This window comes from Hydra vulgaris, chromosome 03 (assembly GCF_038396675.1).
Source record: "Hydra vulgaris chromosome 03, alternate assembly HydraT2T_AEP".
NCBI lineage: Eukaryota > Metazoa > Cnidaria > Hydrozoa > Anthoathecata > Hydridae > Hydra > Hydra vulgaris.
The window spans coordinates 64,726,142-64,750,766 of NC_088922.1; the positions used below are offsets into that span (position 1 = coordinate 64,726,142).

Consider the following 24,625-nt stretch of genomic DNA (forward strand, 5'->3'; position numbering starts at 1 on the left):
CACATTCTAACAGCTAGTGCAATACCTGTCCGCTTTCTTTAAGCTATCTTTTTAACTCGACTTCTTCTGAATGTCACTCTATTTCCTTCGTTCTTCTCAAAATCACTTACTCTTGGTCTGCGAAACGGGTTATGATGTTCTTAAGTGAGCTGAACTTGTCTTTGCGAGCCTTGGTAATGTGAACTCTGTATGGCAACCAGGCGGAGGAGGACAAACTACAATACCAGCTAGTTATATTCTGATTACATGGTAATGGAGTTTTTAGTAGTCATCTAAAAGTATTTTGTAGATGACATTGTTTCAACTTTTATCTTTTACACAGCTAGCTTGTGTTAACAGCTTGTGAACTCAGTTTTTCTAAACAAAAAGTTATAAAAAATTGACTGTGATTTTTGTTGTCAAAAAATAGCATTTATGACAACAAAATTTTTAATACTATAATATATATTTAATAAATATAAATTATAAATAATAAAGAATAAAGTAGAACGTAATAAAGAAGAACGTCTTTGCCAATTTACATTATGGTAAAATAATAAGTGAAAATTTTTATTAGTAAATATTTAAAAAGCTAATTTTCTTTTACATATTTTTTAATAACAAACATAAATAGTTATGTATTTATATTATTTTTTTCATTGAGATCGGTCAACCTGTGTTGTTCTGGGCCATTCAAATTTGTCAGTCCATTAAGGGATCGTCCGTAAATTACGCAACGCTAAATTTCACTAAAAAACAAAACAGAAAAGATCAAAAGTTTTCCTTTGCTGAGCCTTCTGTCAAACAGTTCATTAAGTTAATTCGCATTTAATAAATAAAATCGCCGCGTGAAAGAGCGATCTCCTACTTCTATTTTCTTAAATAAATTTAGCGTAGCGTAATTTATGGACAAAATAAAATTAAAAAAACACTAACTCATTACTAGTAATTATTGGTATTAACTTAATGCTTCCAAAGTACAAGTTTATAACAAGATTAAATCTAAATTCAAATCAAATGTTTAAAGGAATAACTTATATATATATATTTATAACTTAAAAAAAATATGAAACAAAATATTTAAAAAAATATATATTTTTTTTGATAAAAAATTTTATAAACCAGTGTTTTAGTAATAAAAATAACATTTACTTTCAAAAATATTTTAAAATAAAATATAATTTCTGACTTATGAATAGGCTTGACACTTGTCAAAAAAATTTGTAGTTGAAAATTGTAAATGGTTTTGCCAACCGCGCAAAGAAAACCGGATTATCATTAAAAAAATGCTGACAAAAAACAACAACAACGCAATATTCAAACTTAATATGAGCTTGACCTTGACTTAAGTTTGAATAAAAACGCCCTAAAATATAAAAACAAAAACAGGATTTAGAAAAACTTAAGGTCAGAAAAAACAACGTCGTCTTTTGTATTTTAACTACCAATTGGAAGTTAGGAATAAACAACAATTTTTGACATTTTACATAAACAAAATTATTTTCCATATAAAAAGGTAGAAATGAGAATTTTTGACAAAATTCACTTCTCTACATTTTTTCATTCTTTCGACGTAAAGCTTAATTGTAAGTTTGAAGCAAGGGCTTAAATTATTATGAGCTTAAATTTTTTTCCGAAAGATAATAACACTTGGAGTTCCTTAAGGCACAATCTTAGGACCGTTACTGTTTTCTTTTTAATTAAATGATCTATCTATTACCTCAAACTTATTAAATTTTATTTTGTTTGCAGATGACTGCATTCTGTTCTATTCTCATAGGGATATTAAAACCCTCATTAAAGTAATTAATGAAAAAGTAAACAATGTAAACGAATCGTTTATTTGTAATAAACTTTCACTTAATGTTAACAAAACAAAGTTTATTCTATTTCACAAACCTACCAAAACAGGAAACCTTCCTTTAAAATTACCCAATCTTTAAATTAATGATATAAATATTACAAGACAAACATCTGTAGGCTTTTTAGGCGTTATTTTAGACAAAAATTTATCATGGAGTAATCATAAAAGCACTCTTGAAAAAAAATTTTTAATAAACATTGTATCGATGTATAAAGCAAAACCATTTTTAGATGTTAGGTCCTTAAAAAGTCTTTATATTTTTCCTTTATACATACCTATTTAACTTACGGCATCGTGGTATGGACAAACACCAGCTACGCAAAGTTAAAAAAAATTATACTAGACGGCTATTCTCAGGTCACGAAATCTCATATTTCCTTCCAAAAATTAGGCTCTTATGACTTCTGGAGAATCTTTAACAGTATTTATAACAAGGGGAAATCTGCTTTTCCACCTCTCTTGTATGGTTCAGTCTTTGTCACTTCACCTAAAGAAAAAGCTGAATTGTTTGCTAAGAACTTCTCATCAATATTATCTCTTGATTCTACTTATCGTGTTCTACCTGATACAGCCGAAAAACAGGTTAATACATTGCCTGACCTGCATATCACTCCAGCTTCTTCATCTAAAGAGATTTCCTGCATAGGCTCTCCTACAGCGTCTTTTGTGGCATATACTAATATTCGTTCTCGTTATACTCATCATTCAATAAAGTCTCATACTTTAACTGTGACTGTTTCTAAGTGCTCTAAAAATTCTTATTTGTCTAATTTTTTTCCTCGAACATCAGTCCTTTTAAATTCGCTTCCTTCATCTTGTTTTCCTGATTCAAATAGTTTGCAATCTTTTAAGTCGTCTGGTAATTGTTACCTTGCTCTATAAACTTTATCTTTTCTCTTCCAGTAACTTCCAAACCCTATAGTGGTTGCTTGCAGTCTTGTTATAAGTAAAGATGTTTAAAAAAAAATTGTTCAGTTTAAGTTCCAATAAGGATTTCAATACTTCCGATTCAGATTTTTTTAGGTTAAGAACTACTATTACAAAAAACGTATTTGCTGTCTGAGTGCATAATTTACTTAGTTGCATAATAATTAATTTACATTTCTGGTTCTGCAAAAATATTTTACATGGGCTTACCTTTAACCGATTCAACGTGGTGTAAGGTGGTTTAATTGTAAAACAATGAATTATTTTGCCACATTTACTAACATTTATACAGATAACATCCTAAATGAAATAACTTCAGAATGTACGGTTGGATAGACAATAAATAAAATTGTTACTGGTATCATTAGTGGTACAATAATAATGATGACGATAATAATATAATGATAATGTATATATAATGTAAGTATATGTAATAATGATGACATTAGTAAATTAAGCTATTGCTTAAACAGAAAAGGCAGTTATTCAAGACTTACAATGTCTGGTCTACAGGCTATTCAGTTTTATGGTGTAGCAAACTTCATTAACCTAAACGCAGTGAAAAATTTTTTTTTTGATATCTAAATAAAGTTCAAACAATACTATTCAAGTTAAACAAATCGATTGATATCTATAAAAAAGGGATAATTTTACAAATAAATGTAAAATAGCAACACTTTAAAAACTCAAATTCAAAAAAGCATATCATTCGTTTTTAATCTGTTGCTTTAGCTCAGTTAAACAATGAAATTCGTTTTTGCTAGCTCCTTCGGTTTTTCCAAACTTTATATAGCCTGTGCAAGCATGATAACAATTTTGTAAACAATATGGAATATGTTGAATGAACATTTTTATAATCTTGTTTTACTCAAAGCAGAGTAAAAATTAGCTGCGTTTGTTTTTCAAAATAAATAACCTTTCAGTAACGTTTCAGTAACGTTGCATTGTGAAAAAATAGATTTATCTGACTTTTGAAAAATCCAACCAGTATTGAATTAATACCAGTTATTCATTGGTACTGGTATGACAGTTATTCACTGGTATCACAGTTATTTATTGGTACAACAGTTATTAACTAATATTACAACAGTTATTAACAATTATTAACTAACAAAAAATTTTTTTAAAGATTAAAATACCTGAGCCACGAAAATGAATAATACCAGTAACCTACAAGGTTATTTGGCGAATTTTTCTTTCAAAAAACAACTATTTTTTCAATGGAAGAGATTAAAGTTTGTTTTGTAAGTAACATTGGTAAGTATATTTCAAAATGAGCTCTATGTTTATCATTTCAGAACTGACCAAAAATCTGTAAATAAACTTCTAAAAATTTAAAGCTTTTTTCTATTGCTATAAAAAAAAAAAGAAATTTGATAAGATAAGTTTGTTAAGATATTAAGAATAGATATCTTGGTTTTGAAAACTTTTATCACAGACTACAAATAAAAAGTATTTGCTTAGTTTACCTCAGAATAAAATTTTATTTTTTTCTTGAGTTATTTTATTCCTACTTATTATTCAGACTGATAAGTTGTGTAGTAGCACTCTGATGTAATAGCACCTGGGACTGGATACTAAATCTTTGAACGTATCTTGTGTATATTTATTGTTAATTATACAAAGCATATCTAGACCACAAATAAACAATTTGGGTTCCTCCCTGGACATAGCACAATGGATGTTATAATTCAAGTGTCAGAAGACTTTAGCTAAGCAAAAGACAATAAGTTGTCAATACTTACCATTTTTTTCGATTTCTCTAAAGTTTTTGACATGGTTGATTACAAAAAATTGCTCTTAGAACTTCAAAACTTGCTTCCTAACTGGTTTACATCATGGATTGCTAGCTACCTACACAACCGTCGTCAAATAGTAAAAACAATTGAGCATGTAACCGAATGGAAATGTATTAAAGCTGGAGTCATTCAAGGTAGTGTGACCTTGGACCTATTTTATTTATATTATTCATACATTATATAATTGATTTTTTACCACCTGAAACAAATACGCCGATGATATATTAACTTACATCATCTATGACAAAGATGCAAAAAATCTACCTCAATCTATTGTGGATAGCGTAGCAAAAAGGGCTACTGTTAATGGCGTGAAACGCAATCATCTTAAATGCAAAACATTATCGATAGAAAATCGTCACCCTAATCAAGTTGCAATTCCTTCGCCAATTCTTTTAAACTCTAAACTCGAATTTGTTGATTGCTACAGGTACCTAGGAATCCTAATAAACAAAAATCTTAACTGGGATGATCAATGGATAAAATTTCATAATTCTATTAAGTCAGTACCCTATTTACTTAAGTGCCTTAAAAAAATTTATAGATCCTACGCACTCTCGACAGATTTATCTCACATTTTTTACAACGCCCCTCTCGTCTTGCTGTATTGCAGCAAAAAAAGAGCTACAAATATTCCACAAATAATCAATCAAAGTTATGGAGGTTGATGCCATAAACTCACACCAATTTAATATCTGTTACAATATTGAAAAGCTTGCTAATAAAACAAATATAATATTACTTAATCTAACCAAACACATGCAATAACCTCAAAATAACTTCAATCTCAAACCACAGGCAGAGACCCTGACAGATTATTGTATAAAACCAATACTGCTAACATTACATTGTAATTACAAGAATAATTCAAAATATTGTTTTTGGCATTGACGATAGAGCATTTTAACGGTGTAACAGTTTTCAAGATGGTGCATTTTACAGCATACTACCCCTCAATTTGAAGGGGTGTAAACTTTATAAGGTCATAAAAACCGAACAACAAGAGGTAATTGAATCAAATTCGAAATTCGTCGATGAATATAAATTAGGTTTAAGATTGAAAAAAATCAAAAAACAAATTTAACTTATTACCCTCCAATTTGGGGTTGGGGGGGGGGCTCACGTTTTGGTTTTTTGTTGTTCCTAGTCTCCAATCACACCAATTTTTTGCATACCATCCTCATTCCTCATATATATTTCTCATTTCTCATTCCTCATATATACTTATTATCCTCCTCATTCCTCCTCCTATATCCATTCCCCCTACCCCGCCCGCAAGCAACTGACGTATTAAAAAATATTATTTTTTATAACTACAATATATACTACTTTAATATAATATACTTTCCTTTTGTAATTTTTCTAAAAACCAGCATCTAATTGTTTTTATGTTATTGATAAGTTTGCATTCATCATTTTTAACACGAAAGGCCAATAATTTCTTGTACATATCCGATTTTAGAATTAGAAGCTGTTCTGGATCAGTGCGTGGTAGTTATACCGAGTGTCCGCATAGTCGGTAAATATCTGAAAATGTTTTGGTGCGGAACTTTTCAAGGCGCTCGTGTTTGAAAATTTTCTCTCCTTTTTAAAAAAAAAGATGTAAAAACCTAATTATATATGTAACTTTTCATTTTTTTTGAGCAAACTTCAGGTAATGTCAAATCCAAAACTTACAAATAGTAAATTACAATTAGAACAATATCAAAAAAAAAACGATGCCAGATTAGCATAATTTTTTTTATTAAATCTAACTAATTTAAAACTAAATTAGTTAGATTAGTTAATTTTTAACTAATCTAACTAATTTAAAAATGCTGTGTACTTATTCGTAACTAGACTTTTACTTTAATCTATGAAAGTTATATAAACTATAACTTTTAAAACTAGGCACCTAGTTAAGCTAATGATAATTAAAATTTTATAATTTGTAACTGGGGCTCTAAAAAAGTGGGGTGCTCTAGGCCCAGGCTAAAAACACCAAATGTAAAAAAAAACTGTTATGAAATAATTTTAATGATTATTTGTAAGTATTAAGATAGTTTATGTGTTTTAATGATAGTTATTAGGATTTTACAATTAGTAATACAATACAAAATCCATATAATTGTAAAACTATTTCAGTTCCTAGTTTAAATATGCTTAGAAATAGTAAACAAATTATGTAAACAGAAAACCTGTCACCTGTACTTTAGAACAGCTACACCATAATGAATTAAAAGTTTTAAAAAGGATTTCAGCTTCAAAATTTAAAATATATATATCAGTATTAAAGATAGATTAACCACATATCTCAAAAGTCTGAGGGCTACCCATTATTTATATCTACAAAAAAGAAGAAAAAATTTTTATGTACTAGATGTTAAGGTGCAAAATGTACAGGGTGTCAGCCAACCCTGTACACACACAAATATATATATATATATATATATATATATATATATATATATATATATATATATATATATATATATATATATATATATATATATATATATATATAGACACACTCAATAATATGCAATAATAGTTATCACAATGATTTTTATTATTATGTAAATTAAATTTAGAAATTATGGCTACTAGTGAAGAAAGTGATTTATTAAGAATTACGCCACTTGGAGCTGGCCAAGAAGTTGGGAGATCATGTATATTTATTGAATTTAAAGGCAAGAAGCTTTTGTTAGATTTAGGGATTCATCCTGGCTATAATGGATTAGATTCATTACCTTTTATTGATGAGATCGATCCTGGAGAAGTTGACCTACTGCTTATTAGTCATTTTCATTTAGATCACTGTGGTAAGTTGATATTTTTATTTAGTTTCACTGTGGTAAGTTGATATTTTCATTTAGTTTCACTGTGGTAAGTTGATATTTTCATTTAGATCACTGTGGTAAGTTGATATTTTCTTTTTGTTGTTTTTGCTTCTTTCTATTTATTTATAATAATAATGAATTTTTTAAAATAATTTTGCTGTCTTGAAGAGTTTCTTGAAAATTAATGAAAACAAGACAAAAACTAATTCATGACCTGGGCTCAACGAATCATTTTTTTTTAAAAACAATTTAGTTAAGCCTATTTTTATATAGATTTTAGAAAACGTTTTTTTTTTTTACTTTAAATTTATTGACAAAAAAAAAAAATGTGATTATCAATTCAGCACATTTAGTTTCACTTACAGAATTAAAACCTGTAAAGACATGTGTTTATCATGATCCAGTCTTAAACCAATAACAGTCTTTTTTAAATAAAGTCAAATTTAAATATCATTTGCTTATTTCACTAGCTTCACATTCCTTACCGAATTTTTGTATAAATTCATAGAACGTTTCCTTAATTTTGAAACCATTAGTATCTTAACTGGTGTTTCAGTTAATAGTAATTATTAATTTCACGGAGTAGAAACCCAATTCTTGATATGTGTTATACTATATTAAGAAATGCCATACAAAGCGTAATATTTGTTTGACAACAAAAAAGTAATTTTTTGTTGTTTAAGCTGCTTTCTTTTCATATCTTTAAAACATAAAATAATGTTATTTAAAATAAGATTTGTGAACAAACTTAAAAAAATATGCTGCATTTTTTTCTTTTTTTTTTTTAAATCTAATGACCACAATCTCAGCTTATCCAGGCATCTTGGCACAGTCTTGAGTGTTCTCCAGAACTTTATTACTCTTTAAACTTTCTTTCTGCTGGAAAAAAGCTTCTGTGGTTTCAACTTTTAAAAACTCTGGTGAGTTCTAACCCCTCTAACTGTCACTCAATCAAATGTCTTACTACTTTTTAATTTAATGTTAGTTCACCTCCACAGGGCTGAGAAAGCTACTACAGTCAAGGAAGCTACTTTAATTGTGGTTACAACCCTCTCAACTCTATAACTCCGATACATGGACCTTGATAAACAAGACCTTGAGAAATAAGTTGACTTATTATTGCACAGAGAAACAACTTTCATACTATTATGAGCAAAGTTACTCTTTGACAATCAATACAGAATTCATCTTAATCTTATGCTGCCTTATTATAGCAAAAAGTTTCTATTATGCATTAGATGAAAGCAACGAAGCAAAGGCTAGTGCTCTTGACATTCTTTGACATTTCAAAAAATGTTTTCATAACTTCAGTTATGAAAACATTTTTTTTTTCATACTTTGAAGCTTTATTTCAGAAAACCTTCTTGTTTTTTTTTTATTGTATACAACTCTAGACTTATTTTAATAAAACTTTGACATTGAATTCTTGAATAGCACATTTTTTCTATAATGGCTACCTAAAAAACCTTTTGCAAATATAAAAAGTTGATTTTTGATGAGTCAATATACAAAACCTGCAATTTAAGAAGTGAAAAGACATTTTTTTAGCTTCTATAAATAGTAGGCTTCCTAATTTTTAGAAATTTACTGATCAAATACAACTCAATATCAATATCAATTCATGTACCTTTTATATTTTATGACTGATGTGCCTTTATGTCCTAACACACCACTTAACATACATAAATAAAAACTGTGAAATTCAGTTTTTAATGTTAGACAATAAAAAGACTGCATATAAGACTTATAAGTAGTCTATTGAGTAAAAATAAAAAGAAAGACTTTTAGTCTAATTTACCTAATATTTAATATCATGACTATAAATTTTGAAATATTTTTCCAATACATTTACTATTCCACCCTTCCCCATTAGTTTGACTTATTTAATTATCATGTTCAAATTTAGATTACAACTTATACCAAGTTGTAAGAGTTATTTGACTTGTCAACACAATGCACAAGTTAATTATATAATAAAAAATATTATAATGTAATAAACAATCAATATAAACATTGAATCTTTTAAATCAAATAAATCAAATTTATAATAATTTAATTGCGTTACTTATGCTAATGTAGAAATGTAAGAATTCAGTTCTCTTTCCTGGTGAAAGAGAAACAAGTGTTCCTCATTTTTAATCTCAACAAGTCAAAAGTGGAACCATATGCTGTGTTTTAAAAACATTTACATTAGCAGGGTGTAAACTAGCCCTGTGGGGTCCTGTCAAGCGCGATATTCCCAAATGCTCAAAAAATTCAAATTCCCAATTTAAAGATGAAAAAATCTTAATCTCCAAATAAAGTTTTACAAATTAAAGTTAAATGATAATTCTAATAATTATTGAAAATTAATTATTTTCTAAAACTAATAGAAAAATAACATAAAAAACTGCAATTTATAAATTGTGCATAACTTGAAATAAAAACGTTGTTATTGGTACAACTACGCGATTGCATAACTCTAAAAATGTCTATTATAAAAAACTTCTTGAGAATCGGGATGTTCACAGCAATTTTAGGGATTTTCTCCGCAATTTGCTTGTAAAATTCATTTTTCAAAGTTTGCAAATAATTTTTTGCAATGCGTTCCAACAACCGCAAATATTATAAGAAAAAGTTAGCAAGAAGTAGAGTACATTTTAAAAAAACAACAAACTTGTTTGCTTTAACACCAGCAAATGCTATTTCTTTACATAACTTATTAACTTACTACAAACTCTACTTCAAGTAGTACATGTGCTTCGTCAACAAAAATATTGAGAAAATACGTAAATTAAATACGTATATTAAAATGTAAATTAAATACCTTTATTAACAAGACTATTTTTTATTACAACAAACTCGTACTAGAAATTTAAAAATCACTGTCTGAGTCCACTGCTTACTTGAATTTAAAACGTAAAAGCAAATTTAAATGTTTGAATGAACCATAATCATAATAACATTTTATGACTAATAATGAAAAAATAATTATTGGTATTCTTCAATGCCACATTAGTGTTCAATCGTTTGCAATTAATATTTTTTTGTAGTTAAACAACATTAGTTGTTGTTTTAGAGATTTTGTAATTGTAATTTTATTTTGCTATGCAATTTGTGTCTAAAGAAAATTAATATTAATTATAAAAATAAACTCCCAATAAATGTGAAATATGAAATTTATGAGCTTGTGTTTACTATTTTCAAACCTTTCTATTTTTCTTTTTTTTAAAAATTTCTTTTGAGGACACAATTTATTACATGATGGTGTAAAGGTTTGTCCATAAAGGACGTCAAGCAGAATTTAAATAATTAAGTAGCAGATCATTTTAATATCAGGGGAAAAGGGTTATGTTTAGGAAATTTTTTGACAAATTCCCAATTTCGTCAAAATGCTGTATCAAATTTAATCCTGGCTAACACCCTGATTAGTATACATATTGTCAAATGACACCTGTCTTATCTGTAAAGTAGTTAATGATTGTGGTATAAAACAATCATTAACTACTTTACAGATAAGACAGGTTGTTTGTTGTTTCTGGAATTATTGAACAAGCAGCATAATGTTCTTCTAATTTAAACTTTATGCAATGTCATTTGAAATGTATTGAAAAATTTTTCCTTTGATATTTTGACTACACCAATCATAAACTTTCTCAGGTAAACTAATAGGATCTGTTAGTGATTGTAAACTGACCCTAGCTACAAGTTCTTGTGCTGCATCTTGAATTAAAAAACTGTAATTTTCAGCAAAGTTTAGTAATACTAAAATATGATTACTTGGGAATGTTATTTTTAGATACTGCAAATATGCTGCTTGATTTTTTGCTATGTAATGATAGTCTCATAATTAATCTGTTTGTTGACAAGCTTTTTTTATAAAATCATCTACTGGAAGAGTTACTGGAACTATATAATTTTTTTTGTTGTTGTTTTTTTGCCACTGATTAAAGGTGATTCCTTCCATGTTGTGTTTCTCAAACAAAGCATTAAGGTGAACTTAATGAACTTTATTGAACTCTAGATAAAAATCTTTTATATTAACTAATAGTCTTTTTCGAAAATTCGGACTGAAACATTTCATACCTGGACACATTTGACTGTTTCATACCTGGACACATTCAAGAGTATTCATCTGATTGGTAAAATTCACAAACTTGATTTAACTGCAACCCAAAAGAAAATAGCAAAAAGTTGCTATTTTCTTTTGGGTTGCAGTATGGATTTTATCCATTTTTCTTTTTGCATAGCTGACCCTGTCTTTATGAGCTACTAATTTTTGAGGTGAATAACCAAGGCTATTAATGCTTGAATTAAAGTTATCTTTAAAAATGTTAGTCTCGTTAAAATCATTATCTTTATGTTGACATGAATCGCTTCCGTAATCTTATTTGTTATTTTTTAAATACAACATTTTTCGATATTCTGTACAAAGTTTATGACCAGGTATTAAATCAAACTCCTTCACAACATCCATACTGATTACTCTGATAGATTCTAAAAAGTAACAAAATGATAAAACATTAAATAAGCTATTATCTTTTAAAAAATTAAGTCTATTTTTAAATACTTTTTAACTTAACTTTATGTTAAAGCTTAATGGATTGCAACAAAAAGCTTCCGTATATGAAGTCTCAAATCTATCCAAGTAGACCTTTTCATGGTGATTACAAATAGTTTGAATATGATTGACTTAGCATCCAAGTGCACAAGTTCTTGATCTTTTTCTGATAATTCCTTTGATAAAAACCTTTAATTTTTTTGATTTTGGTATATTTTACTTCCTAACAATCTTTATTTAATGCTTTTCCAATGCAACCTTGAGTTAGATCTAACGATACTCTTGCCATTTATTTTTAATTACTATCTAAAAAGATTTGTTTAGATACAAGTTTGAATTTAAGGTTTCCATACGTTTTAGCACAAATAAATAAGAAATGATAAATTTTATATATAATATAAAAACAAAATACTTTTAAATTCATATATTCTTTGTAGTACATAGAATAATACAAACTAAAGTGCCATAACTTTATTATTTTTAAAGCATTTTGGACAATATTCATTGTTTTGATTTTGTAACTTCCCCAGGAATACCCACTTTTTTTTTTCTGAAATGACTGTAATAAAGTCTATTAAATCGGAAAAAAATTTTTTTTATAAAATTAGTGTTGATCCTTGGTTACCGGTGGTTTGAAGTTTTTTTTAAAACATTTATTTGAATAAAACATCAAATAGTGCTATTTATAGACTAGTTTAGGACGCTTATAATCATGGGCCAAGGGAGGGCCAGGGGGCCTTTGACCAACACTGCCCCCTTCCCCCACTCCATTCTTCTATATATATATATATATATATATATATATATATATATATATATATATATATATATATATATATATATATATATATATATATATATATATATATATATATATATATGTAAATTATGTTAGTGTATTTTACAAATAGAGTGCTCAATGTTCTTAAAGAACAGAGCAATAATTAATTAGTAAAAAACACTTATCTAACTTTTATCTTCGACTTGAAGTTTCACCATTGCTGGATCATCAGGAAAAGAACTCTTCCTGATGATCCAGCAATGGTGAAACTTCAAGTCGAAGATGAAAGTTAGATAAGTGTTTTTTACTAATTAATTATATATATATATATATATATATATATATATATATATATATATATATATATATATATATATATATATATATATAAAATAAGTAATTATTAAAGTTCCATTTAAAAACATAGTTTTTTGTTACTTTAAGTTTGAGAAACAAATTATTTTCATTATTTCAAATCGATAAATACTTACCTCTTTTTTAAAAATATGCACTCAAAACTTATATCTTTTCACGATTTTAAAAATCATAAGTTTTAAAACCAAAGATATTGAAATGTTTTTAACAATCATTATCTTTTTGGTATTATTTTGTAGTTTAAGACTTATATAGTCATAGATATAAAAAGGTGGACAGTGGGATTTATATAAACCCCCTCATTCTCAGCCTTTCATCCAAGGATTTGAAGAAAAAAAAAAAAAAAGAAAGACAAATTCTAAATGCAAAATAGGAAAATAAAGTTACAACAAAAATCTTTTTAAATGTTTTTTTTTTTTTGTAACTGCTTATATTCTCCAAATCTAAATTAGATATGTTGTTTGTATAACTTGATATTGTTGTGGGTGTAGAAATTAGGCATATAACTTCAGAATTGAGCGCCCAACACTCATCATTTATCATTAACCAAAAGAAGTTTTTACCTGGTCCATGTGGATGCATGAATCTGACTTCAATCAAGCTCACTTACATCTTCAGCAATCCTTACCCACCAAAAAAACAAAAAATAATGTAATATAATCCATTTTTTTAAGGTTTAATGAAATCTCTTTATTATGTTTGCTTTTCGAAATGATATCAGTTATTTCTATACATGTATCAATACTTGTTTTTTTATAACTTATAGTGTTTGAAGCAATTGAAGTAAAATGGCATCCTTGTGCCAGGAACTGTTCTTCCACCTAATTATCTTTCTTCTAATTGTGCTCGTGTTTAGTTGATTTCATCTTTAGAAAATAATTCAAAACAAATTCCATTTATCTTGGCTTAACAAAAGGAGTACATTAAATTAACATCCAAATTATGCCCAGTAGTTATTTGTTTTAGACTTTCTTGACAAACTGCTCTTTTAACAGTCCTGTCAATACCATCACATGGGGATTTACTACGACTGGTAGCAAAAATACTCATTTAGCATTTAATTCAAAGTCTTTACTGTGATGACAAAGATTGATAAAGTTTTTAAAATTTTTAAATTGTGCTTCACAATCATTGGAAAAGTATTTCACACTTGGTACATCAGGTAGATTATCTTTGATATATCTACTTATATCTTTCTGAGTCTTGTAAATAAATCCTGTGTCATGATCAACATCTTCAGGTAACAAAAAGATTTATGTTTAAGAACTTTTTTCTCTATAAAATAAAGTACAATTGTAAAAAGTGAACATTGACTTTTGCTCTAGTGATGACTCTTAACCTCATCTTGAACAACGTATTGATAATTTTCAGTAAAATCTCTTAAAATTTAGCATTCGTTTTAGTTAAGATTTTTTTTACAGGTTTTCAAGTATCTGCTCGGTGTTTTTGCTCTGACTAACCACGGTTATACTTTTTTGTTGCGACAACTTGCCCACGGCTTTTTAGATACTTTAAATATATGGTAAAAGAATTAAAGCTGCGGGCAAGTTGCTGTAACAAAAAGCTTTAATCTTGGTTAGACAGAGTGATTGATCGCTTCCTGTTACCGCCAAGGCCTGTGCATATATATGCTGGTGTCATTTATAGACAAAGTAGTCATTGATAAAATAATTTATGTCATGTTTAAAATAATTTTGATAGAAGTATTTTGGTTGAGGAATCCAAATTAATCCACATCAACTCTACCTTAATGTTGTTTTAAAATGTAGTTTGTACTTTTTATAAAGGGTTACCAGTTAAACAAAATGCAGGCAACACATGGCGACAATAAGTTATTCATATTTAAATGCAAATCTGAAAACATATTAACAAGCATGAATTATTAACCAAAAGATAATATTTAAAAATATACTTTTACATTGCAGAATATAATAATTATATTTTATTGTAGTTTTTGCACTTCTTATATTCCTAATTTATACATTTAAACTTCAACAAACTTGAATACAATAAATTTAAACTAGCGCATTTTCTTTGAATGTTAACTATTACTTTAAGTATATAATACCTAAAAAATTGGTAATGTTTATTTTTTTAGTCATATAATTTGTTACTTGTTTATCATTTGGCCATGGTAACACTGGTAATTTTCATGGTAAATTTCACTGGCCATGGTAAATTTCTTGTTATTCTACTGCAGAAGACAAATTAGAATTTGTGGAACACAATTATTTGTTTTTGTTTAAAAATCATGCTTAATAAAGATGTAACCAAAGAACTGCTTGAAGTGTCAGTGGTGATGTCAAGGTTTCTATGGATAATGATTGGTTAAAAGTAACTGATTTGTATTTAATATAATTTTTCCCAGCCGTGTGATCCCATGCATAAAAAAGTGGTGGCCTTATCATAATTTTATAAGATAGAAATATACAGTTGTGTCATTGACAATTAAAGTCTTTTTAAGATTTTAATGATTTTCAAGAAGATTCAGATCAAAAATCCGATCAAAAATAATATATGGACTAAAATGAAATATTTTTCAAGAATGATATATGGCTTCCATGAATACCATTAACAAATCAAAAGTATATATTGCTGATTTAAATTTACTTTTTGTAATAATGAGAAATTTGAAAGTCATATTGGTTGTCAGAAAGAAAGCTATTTGTTTCAAGTAAAGATTTCAGGAATTTAAAAAAAAAAAATTTGGAATGTTATAGTACAAGCTGTAGAAGTAAAATTGTGATAGGAATGTTATAGTACAAGCTGTAGAAGTAAACTTTGATAGGAATGTTATAGTATAAGCTGTAGAAAAGTAAAAAAAGAGTTAATAAAATATCTAAGTATTAACTTGTTTTTAATGGTTGTCAAGTAGTTTGTGCACTTGTGGCAATTTAACATAAAGATCAAAAAAGTAAAAATAAATCAAGATAAAGAAGCAAATTAAGAAAACAAATATGGAAATATAAAACTAAAGTCTTAAATGCAGAATTTTTAAAGTAATAATAAATAACAATTTACAAATACTTTAAAAGTTTTCTTAAATACAAAAAAATTCAAAAATAAAAATTTTATATATAAAAAAAAAAAAAAAAAAAAAAAAAGAATAAAAATTGATATAAAAAAAAAAGTAAAAAAAATAAATAAACAAAGAAAAAAAAGTATTATGAATTAAAAAAAAAAGAACTTTAGCATAACTTTAAATAAACAAATAGTAAAAATAAAAGTTCTTTTGTTTTTATTTATAATTTTTCTTTGTATATTCTCATTAAATAAGAATAAAAAATAGAAATAAAGCGTGCTGCAATGGAAAAGTTGTAAAAAAATTTTCGATCTATTTTGATACTTATTTTTATGACTCATAGAATTATATGAGTTTTATTAATTAATTTATATTCATGTAATTTCTAAATTAAAAGTATATTTTGTAATATTTTTAGGTGGGTTACCATGGTTTCTTGAGAAAACACATTTTAAAGGACGAGTGTTTATGACGCACCCTACAAAAGCTATTTACAGGTTAAAAATGTTACTTTGATTGATTTATTTGAATAAAAAAATATAGTTATGTATAATATAATGTATTAATTATTTTAATCAAAGTATTTTATATACTTAGTATTCAATTATAAATAGAGAGTTCAAAAAATAAAAAAAATGTTTAAAATATTGTTCTGTAGTCACTCTGTTGTAGTAATTGACTTTTTTTTTTAAACTTAGTTATATAGTAAAATGGGCCCTTTTTTGGTATTAACTTGGTTTAAAAAACGATTTTGAATAATATAAGAATATATAAATTTAATATCTAATATAATTATTAATTTGAAAAAGTCCAGAAATAAAAAAAAGAAAAGGAAAGAGCTATTAATTCTAAATTTGATAATAAAATAAAAATTTTGTAAGTTTTTAAAAAGTTAGGAGGATCACTTACAGGAGCGTACAAGGTAGGGGGAGGAAAGGTGCGAAATCAGTGGTTTTACTGCATACCTACTTTATAAATGCCCCCTTAAGCCTTTTACTTTTTATACATTAATTTATTTGGCATTGATCTTGATAACAACAACACTGTTGCAGTAAGTGTTATTGTTAAAAAATTTTTAATGCAAACATCTTAGTATTAAAAAATGTTTGCGTACTTTTTTGTATTGAATTAGTTTAGATATACATATTGAATTTGTTTAGATGGCTTTTGGCTGATTATATTAAAGTAAGCAACATATCAGCAGATCAAATGTTGTACACTGAAAAGGACTTAGAAAAAAGTATGGACAAAATTGAAACAATGCATTTCCACCAAGAGAAAGAAGTGAGTGGGATAAAATTTTGGGCATACAATGCTGGTCATGTGCTTGGTGCAGCTATGTTTATGATAGAGATTGCTGGTGTAAATATTCTTTATACTGGTGATTTTTCGAGACAAGAAGATCGTCATTTAATGTCAGCTGAAATTCCAAATATTAGCCCTGATGTTTTAATAATGGAATCAACATATGGCACACATGTTCATGAAAAGCGTGAACAGCGAGAAAAGCGATTTACTAGCACAATTCACAATATTATAAGCAGAGGTGGAAGATGTTTGATTCCAGTTTTTGCATTAGGGCGTGCTCAAGAACTACTTTTAATTCTGGATGAGTATTGGAATCAACATCCTGAGCTGCAAGATGTACCTGTTTATTATGCCTCATCTTTAGCCAAGAAATGTATGGCTGTTTATCAGACCTACATTAGTGCCATGAATGAAAAAATCCGAAGACAGATCTCCATATCGAATCCTTTTGTTTTTAAACATATATCAAATTTAAAAGGAATAGATTCTTTTGATGATATTGGACCATCTGTTGTTTTGGCAAGTCCAGGTAAGATTTATGCATACAAAATATTATAATAATAAATATGATATAGTTATTAAAAGTATAATATAAATATGATATATTTAAAAATAAGTTTTTGCCCAAACAATTTCTAATAAATCTGTAGATTTTTTTTTGACAGTTGATTATGGGAATAAATTGTCTAGGGTACGGTGTGACAAAGTATAATAAAAATAAAAAGAATATTGGCAAATTTCACCTTAGGGAAGTGATTACAGTAATAATATTAAAAATTATCTATGAATGTGAAAAGTCAGTTTAAATGTGCACACAAACAACACCTTTTGGTTGTGTCTGCCCAACAAATAGCAATTTGGGTTTGCATCACTTGAAGAAATCTTTAGTATTATACTAAATTATTTAGAAATGGTAAAAAAATGGATCAGTTTTTTTGATGGTCTAAAAAGTTAAAATGTTGAGGTGGTTTATTAGTTTTCGGTAATACAGAAAATGAGTTCAATTAAAACCTTTGAAAATGAGTACAATTAAACATTTTCAAGATCTTTTAAAATTAAGATTAGCATGAGAGGCCTAGACTGAGCATCTTATTAAAGCAATCCATGATGGCAAAAAAATTTGCATCAATTTTGGTGTGCATCTCTAATGTGAAAAAACATTTTTGGCACATCTCTCATGTGAAAAAACAGATGGAGTTTATTAAATGGATTTTGTACTGCTGTTTACAAGAGCCTTTATGATGTATACAGACCTATTGTTTGTGGATCTAGGTTTTTGATAGGAACTGAAAAAATTGTTATCCAATGAAAAATAGAAATGCTATGTATGGTTTACCAAGTTTTAAATTAGAAACAAAATACAAACTTTCAGTCACTAAATTATTGTTTAACTATTGATGTCCCCAAGAATTCAACGATTAAGCATGAAATTATTTAGATTTTCATTTAATAAGGAGAATTACTTGCTAGCAAGTAATGGAATGTTGCAAGTATATTATGGAATATTTCTAGCAAGTCATGGAATAACTACTATTGCATATGCAATGTCTTATTCGCCTCTATTTCGTTCTACAAATGAAGATGTAGTTTCAAAAAATGCTTTTTGAAAATATATTTGTATTCCATAATTAAAAGTATACTACAGAAAGTGGATTGAAGAAGATGTTAGGCAAAATACTGTGAAGGATGAGTTTTTAAAATAATTGCAAGAAAGTTTACTTTCTAGATGACCAAATTAATAAAATACTGTCCAGCTAATCTCCAGTTATTGGAATTTTAAAAATAAAATAGTTAATTGATGAAATTTAGATATTATTGCATTAAAATTCGACTTTGGATACTGTTGCATGGAAAGAATTCAGACTTTTTTCTGGCCACGAGCCGCCAGGTTTTAACAACTAGATTTAACATTTAATTTGAAAGTACAAGACATGTATGCGGTATCTCCAATTAAAGCCAAAACTCCAACATAATCATGGCAAAAACTTGAAACTGATTTGTTTCAGCAGGCAAAAAGTATTTTATAAATCTTTAACTTTATAATAAAATAGTTTAAATTATAAATTTTATTTATTTTTAAATTTTTTATTATAATTGATTTGTTTTGTTGGGCAAAAATTATTTAGTTGTTGTTGATTATTATAGCCAACCTAAGATTTTTCTGCTTTTAAGTACTAATTCAGTAGAGGAAATTAACCATGCAAAGAATCATTCTCTAGAAGTATTATCCTAGAGGAATTGGTTTTAAACAATTTGTGGTTGTTCTGTCAGTTCTCTTATTAGTGGCAATTTAAGCACCTAACAAATAGTCTAAACACAGTTGAATGGATTAGCAGAAGCCATAGTAAATAAAATTTGTTACTTTTGTACCATACTTCTTCAGATAAAATCAAAATGTGGCAGATTAAAATAAAATAACTTGCATATGGAGTCAAAGAGGTAAAATAATGAAATGAGTACATCATATGAAGTAAAATTAAATCACAATGGATATGTCACAATGTCCTCCGTCGAAATTAGATTCATCTTAAAAAGTTGTATTCTATATCTTCCCGATGTGTGACTTGAGTTGGTGATGATGCTTCAGAGATATGCTGATCTTTTAAAAAGTTATTAAAACCATTTATATTTGAAAACGTGAAAAAAATGTAGATAAAGTGTTAGCAAATAATTTGCATTTGCATAAACTATGCTTTGTTGTTATCCTGTTAGCTGATAACATATATAGCAGGAACATCAAGGAATGATATATTATATAGCAGGAACATCAAGGTAGTAAACATAATGTCCATCAAGGTAGTAAACATAAGCTGACAAAAAATCTTGTAGTACTCTAAATCTTGTACCCTCTCTTCAAAACTTTATTGTTTAGTGCATTTTTACAAGCTTCAATCTTGCCAAAGCTATATTGCAGGTAGGACATCCAATCTCTAAGGAAGTCCAGCTTAACCATACCAGATTATTATCTATCATTCTTGACAAGAATCTTGTTATTAAGGTGCTATTTTGGTTCAAGATGGTCTATTGGTCATATCACAGATCACTGCTTAAGCATATTTAACCAGGAAGTTCACAAATCCTACTATATTCAGAATAGTTGATGGGAATGCAACTACTCCTGCAAATTTTCCAGTGTTGGTTGCAGTTTTGTCACAGCAAACACCAAAAATCTTGTCAAGAACATAATAGTATTCCAACAGATTATATTGGTAAGTCGAATTTTCTACCTGCAAAAAATCATCTCATATATTCTAAATCATTTTCACTATTTAGAATCATTTACACTAGTGAAAAACTAGTTGAAATCATTTACACTAGTTAAAATTCTCTCAGGTAACTGCAGGGCTGTGGAGTCGGAGTCGTGGTGTTTCAATCTTTTTTAGTGTAATAGTAAAACTTCTCAGTATTGCACGTGCATGTACAAAATGTTCAATAACCTTATATTCATATTAAACCTTCAAAGAACTTTTCATACATTTGGCAAAAAACGTTTTTTTTTAATTATTAAATATTTTTTAAAGAATTTAAAGAATTTTTCAAAATTTTTGCTTTAAAGTTGGAGTCGGAGTCGTACTCTAAAAATTTCAACGATTGGAGATGGTACTTTTGTTTTTAGGACTCCAAACCCCTGGGTAACTGTCAGATAAATTTTTCTTTTTATTAAAACAGGTTTCTCATTGAAGTGAGCAATGAGTGTTTTCTAATATAAAATATCAAGATTATTTTGCGGTGTCTCCTAAAGCATTTTAATTGTACAGGGTGGGCCAAAAGTCACTAAACCATTTCAATTTTAAATAACTTTTTTATTTTAACAGTTATATGCATGAAATTTTAGTATCATAAAGTCAAGGCGATGGAAATTAATTTTCTATCACAAATTTAATTTTATTCTTATCACAAATTTACTTTTAGTAAGCTTTTTAAACTTTATCGTTAAGTGTGAAAAATAACATCCTGCATATGCCTTCCATTTTCTGCTTCACAAATTGCAGCTCTTTTGATTACCTCTGCCATAACCTTTTCCAAAGTTTCTGGGCTTGTTTCTCTTATTTCTCTAGTGATGTTTTCCTTTAGCTCCATTAAAGATTGCAACTTGTTGGCATAAACCTTTTTCTTTAGATATCCCCACAAGAAAAAGTCTGGGCTAGTGAGATCAGGAGAGCGAGATGGCCAATTGACATCACCAAATCAAGAAATAATTCTTCCATTAAAACGTTGCCGGAGTAATTGCATGCTTTCTCTTGCAGTATGAGCTATTGCTCCATCCTGCTTGAACCACATTCCAAGTTCCAATGATTGTCTTTGGGTGGAAGTTGTTGGATTTTCTTCAAGATTTCACATTTGTTTTCATCCGCACAAACAGCTTTAGGTCTTCCAGAACGTGGCAGATCACTTACAGCTCCTTGATCTTCAAATTTTTTAACCATGCTCTTAATTGCATTCCTACTAGGAGCATCTCTCACATTGAAATGCCTTCGATAAGCTCTTTGGGTTTGAATTATTGAGCCTTGATTTTGATAGTAAAATTTTACAATTTGTATACGTTGGACGTACTGAATTTCTCCATAATTAATTTCCAGGATTTAAAAAAAATAAAATATATTAAGAAAATAAAAAATGTTAAGAAATAAAAAAGATATTAAAAAATAAAAAAGGGTCAGTGACTTTTGGCCCACCCTGTATATTCAAGAGGTAATAAAAAATATTCGTAATCTCTTTAGTGATTATTTACGAAGATTTTTAATAATTATGTATTTACTCAATAGTTTTATATCCTTTTCATTACAGAGTAGATCTTGATAAATTAATTTCAGTCAACTCCAGCTTTATTGCAGATAGCACAAAATTTTCCTTATAGGAAAAGTTTTTCTTTTTGAGAGAGTTTTCACCTTTTTACAATTTCAAGAGAAACTTCTCTTTTTGAGAGAAATTTCATCTTGATTGATTTGCATTCTCCAAAATTGATTTGGAGAATGCAAATAGACTATCTAGTAAGGGGGTTGGGGGCGATTTTCAGATTAAATTATATGTAAGCAAGCAATCACACAATTTGAAGTTTGCACCACGTAGTTTTGTTAAATTGTAATTTTATTTAACAAACTAACTATATTATTTCCGTTTTCAAACAACTTGCTGTGTCTAATATATAAATTTATAAAAATAAAAAATTTCAAAACTTTCTAAAGGCGGGGGGGGGGCGATCGCCCCACCCCACCCTATAGATCCGCTCTTGGTTATATAATGTAGCCACCACATCCAATAATGAAATCAGCACATCATATTATGTAGTGAGTACATCATTTAATCTATATAAACCTAATATAGAAACATTGTAGTGAATAGAAGAAAACTGATTTCAAAATTAAAACAAAAATGAAAAACTGCTATTATTGGTCCACAACTGTATATAAAATGATATATAACCTAAAATTATAACTGTCCAAAACTGTATATAAAATGTTATATAAGCTAAAATTATTGTTTAATAGTTTGGTGTTAATTAAATGATAGTTATTGCAATTTTGTATAAGTTTATATATTTATTTAAGGAATGATGCAAAGCGGACTTTCAAGAGAATTATTTGAAACCTGGTGCACTGACCCTCGAAATGGTGTTATTATAGCTGGCTATTGTGTTGAAGGAACTCTTGCAAAGGAATTGATGTCAGAACCTGAGGAAGTAACAGCAATGAATGGACAGAGAATGAAAAGAAATATATCTATTGACTACATCTCATTTTCTGCACATGCTGATTTTGAACAAATCAGTGAGTTTGTTGACATACTTCGACCTCCTCATATTGTATTAAATCACGGAGAACAAAACGAGATGAGCAGACTCAAAGCTGCTATCATTAGAGACTTTGAAGACCGAGGTATAAGCAATATTCAGGTCTATAACCCTAAAAATTGTCAAAGTGTTGAACTGCATTTTAGGGGAGAAAAAATGGCTAAGGTAATCGGAAGTCTAGCTTCCGGAAAAGCTGAGCATGGTAAACCCATTTCAGGAATTCTTCTTAAACGTGGATTTAATTACCATGTCATGGCGCCGTCGGATCTTTCGAGTTATACTGACTTATCTACTAGCACCATAACTCAGCGACAAATTATCGGATTTCGATCGTCGTTTTCTCTTCTTTGCTCAAGCTTAAAGCAATTATGTGGTAAAGTCGAACAGTTTATTCATGTTGGTAAGCCAGCTCTTAGGCTATTTGATGGCCATATTACTGTTTTCCAAGATCGTGGTTCTGTTATTCTCGAGTGGTTGTCTAATCCAATGAGTGATATGTTTGCCGACGCTACTTTGGTAGTAGTATTAGAGGTTGAGTCAAATCCATCCCAAGTTCAGTCGGCTAAATCTTTGCACAAAAGAGGTGGCAACTTTCAGCAGCACCTCATGCAGCTACTCAACGATAAATATGGTCCTAAAAATGTAATTGAAAGTGAACAGGGAGATATGGTTACTGTCGACGTTGATGGGGTATTAGCTATTATTGATTTTGAAACTTTGACAGTAGATTGTTCTGATGATGGGCTGAAACACCTAGTTAGCGCACTTGTAAATAACCTGAGTCAAGCAATGACGCCTTTAACATCTTAATTACTGTGTACAATTTAAAGAGTTGAATACTAGATGCTAACTATTTTGCATATGGCGGTATGAACTCCGCTACGAATTAATTCTCTAAGAATTTTATCTGCGTAAAATAGGCTCGCACTTAATATGCTCACCTTGTACCTTAAGTGAGAAAGTCAACAAAATAATTTTTATTCAGTATGTGCATTACAATTGTTGAAATATTTGCAAGATATTATATTAGACGGAGCTCGTATTATCCATGAACTTCCTTTTTTTGAGTTTCATTCCCATCGTAAGCCCACTCTATATATGGTTAATACTGCTGTTGTTTACGGACAACCAGTGGCCGAATCGATTAAATCAATCTGGATTCATTTACCGAACTAACTAGATAAAAAAATCTTTGATAAAGAACTAAGAAATAAGAATAAAGAACTAAATAAATAAAATATATTGCTTTTTAAAATGGAAAAGTTCAATAGGTAAAAAAAAAATAAAATAGTTTCATGTATAGTTTTGTTAACTAGTATTTTATGATTGCCCAAAGAATCTAAGAATGAATGAATAAGTAATCATCTTGAAAAAGGAATAACTAAGAATAAATAAGAAAATCGTTTTACAGAGATTTAAG

General features: G+C 28.3%; 1 protein-coding gene across 3 annotated transcripts; it reads left to right on the plus strand.

The window, feature by feature from the left end:
• The first annotated feature begins 6,042 nt into the window (after positions 1–6,042).
• On the plus strand, positions 6,043–24,501 carry LOC100212355 (cleavage and polyadenylation specificity factor subunit 3). Of its 3 annotated transcripts, none has more exons than XM_065793993.1 (5): positions 6,043–6,171; positions 7,140–7,370; positions 16,525–16,603; positions 17,267–17,943; positions 22,964–24,501. In XM_065793993.1, the coding sequence occupies exons 2-5, from the start codon at positions 7,145–7,147 to the stop codon at positions 24,013–24,015; spliced, it is 2,034 nt and encodes a 677-aa protein (XP_065650065.1). In that variant the 5' UTR covers positions 6,043–6,171; positions 7,140–7,144; the 3' UTR covers positions 24,016–24,501. The 3 variants fall into 3 exon arrangements, with proteins under 3 accessions (XP_065650065.1, XP_065650064.1, XP_065650066.1); XM_065793992.1 differs by having other exon boundaries at positions 6,091–6,223; XM_065793994.1 differs by lacking the exons at positions 6,043–6,171; positions 7,140–7,370 and adding an exon at positions 7,450–7,465.
• The last annotated feature ends 124 nt before the right edge of the window (positions 24,502–24,625 follow it).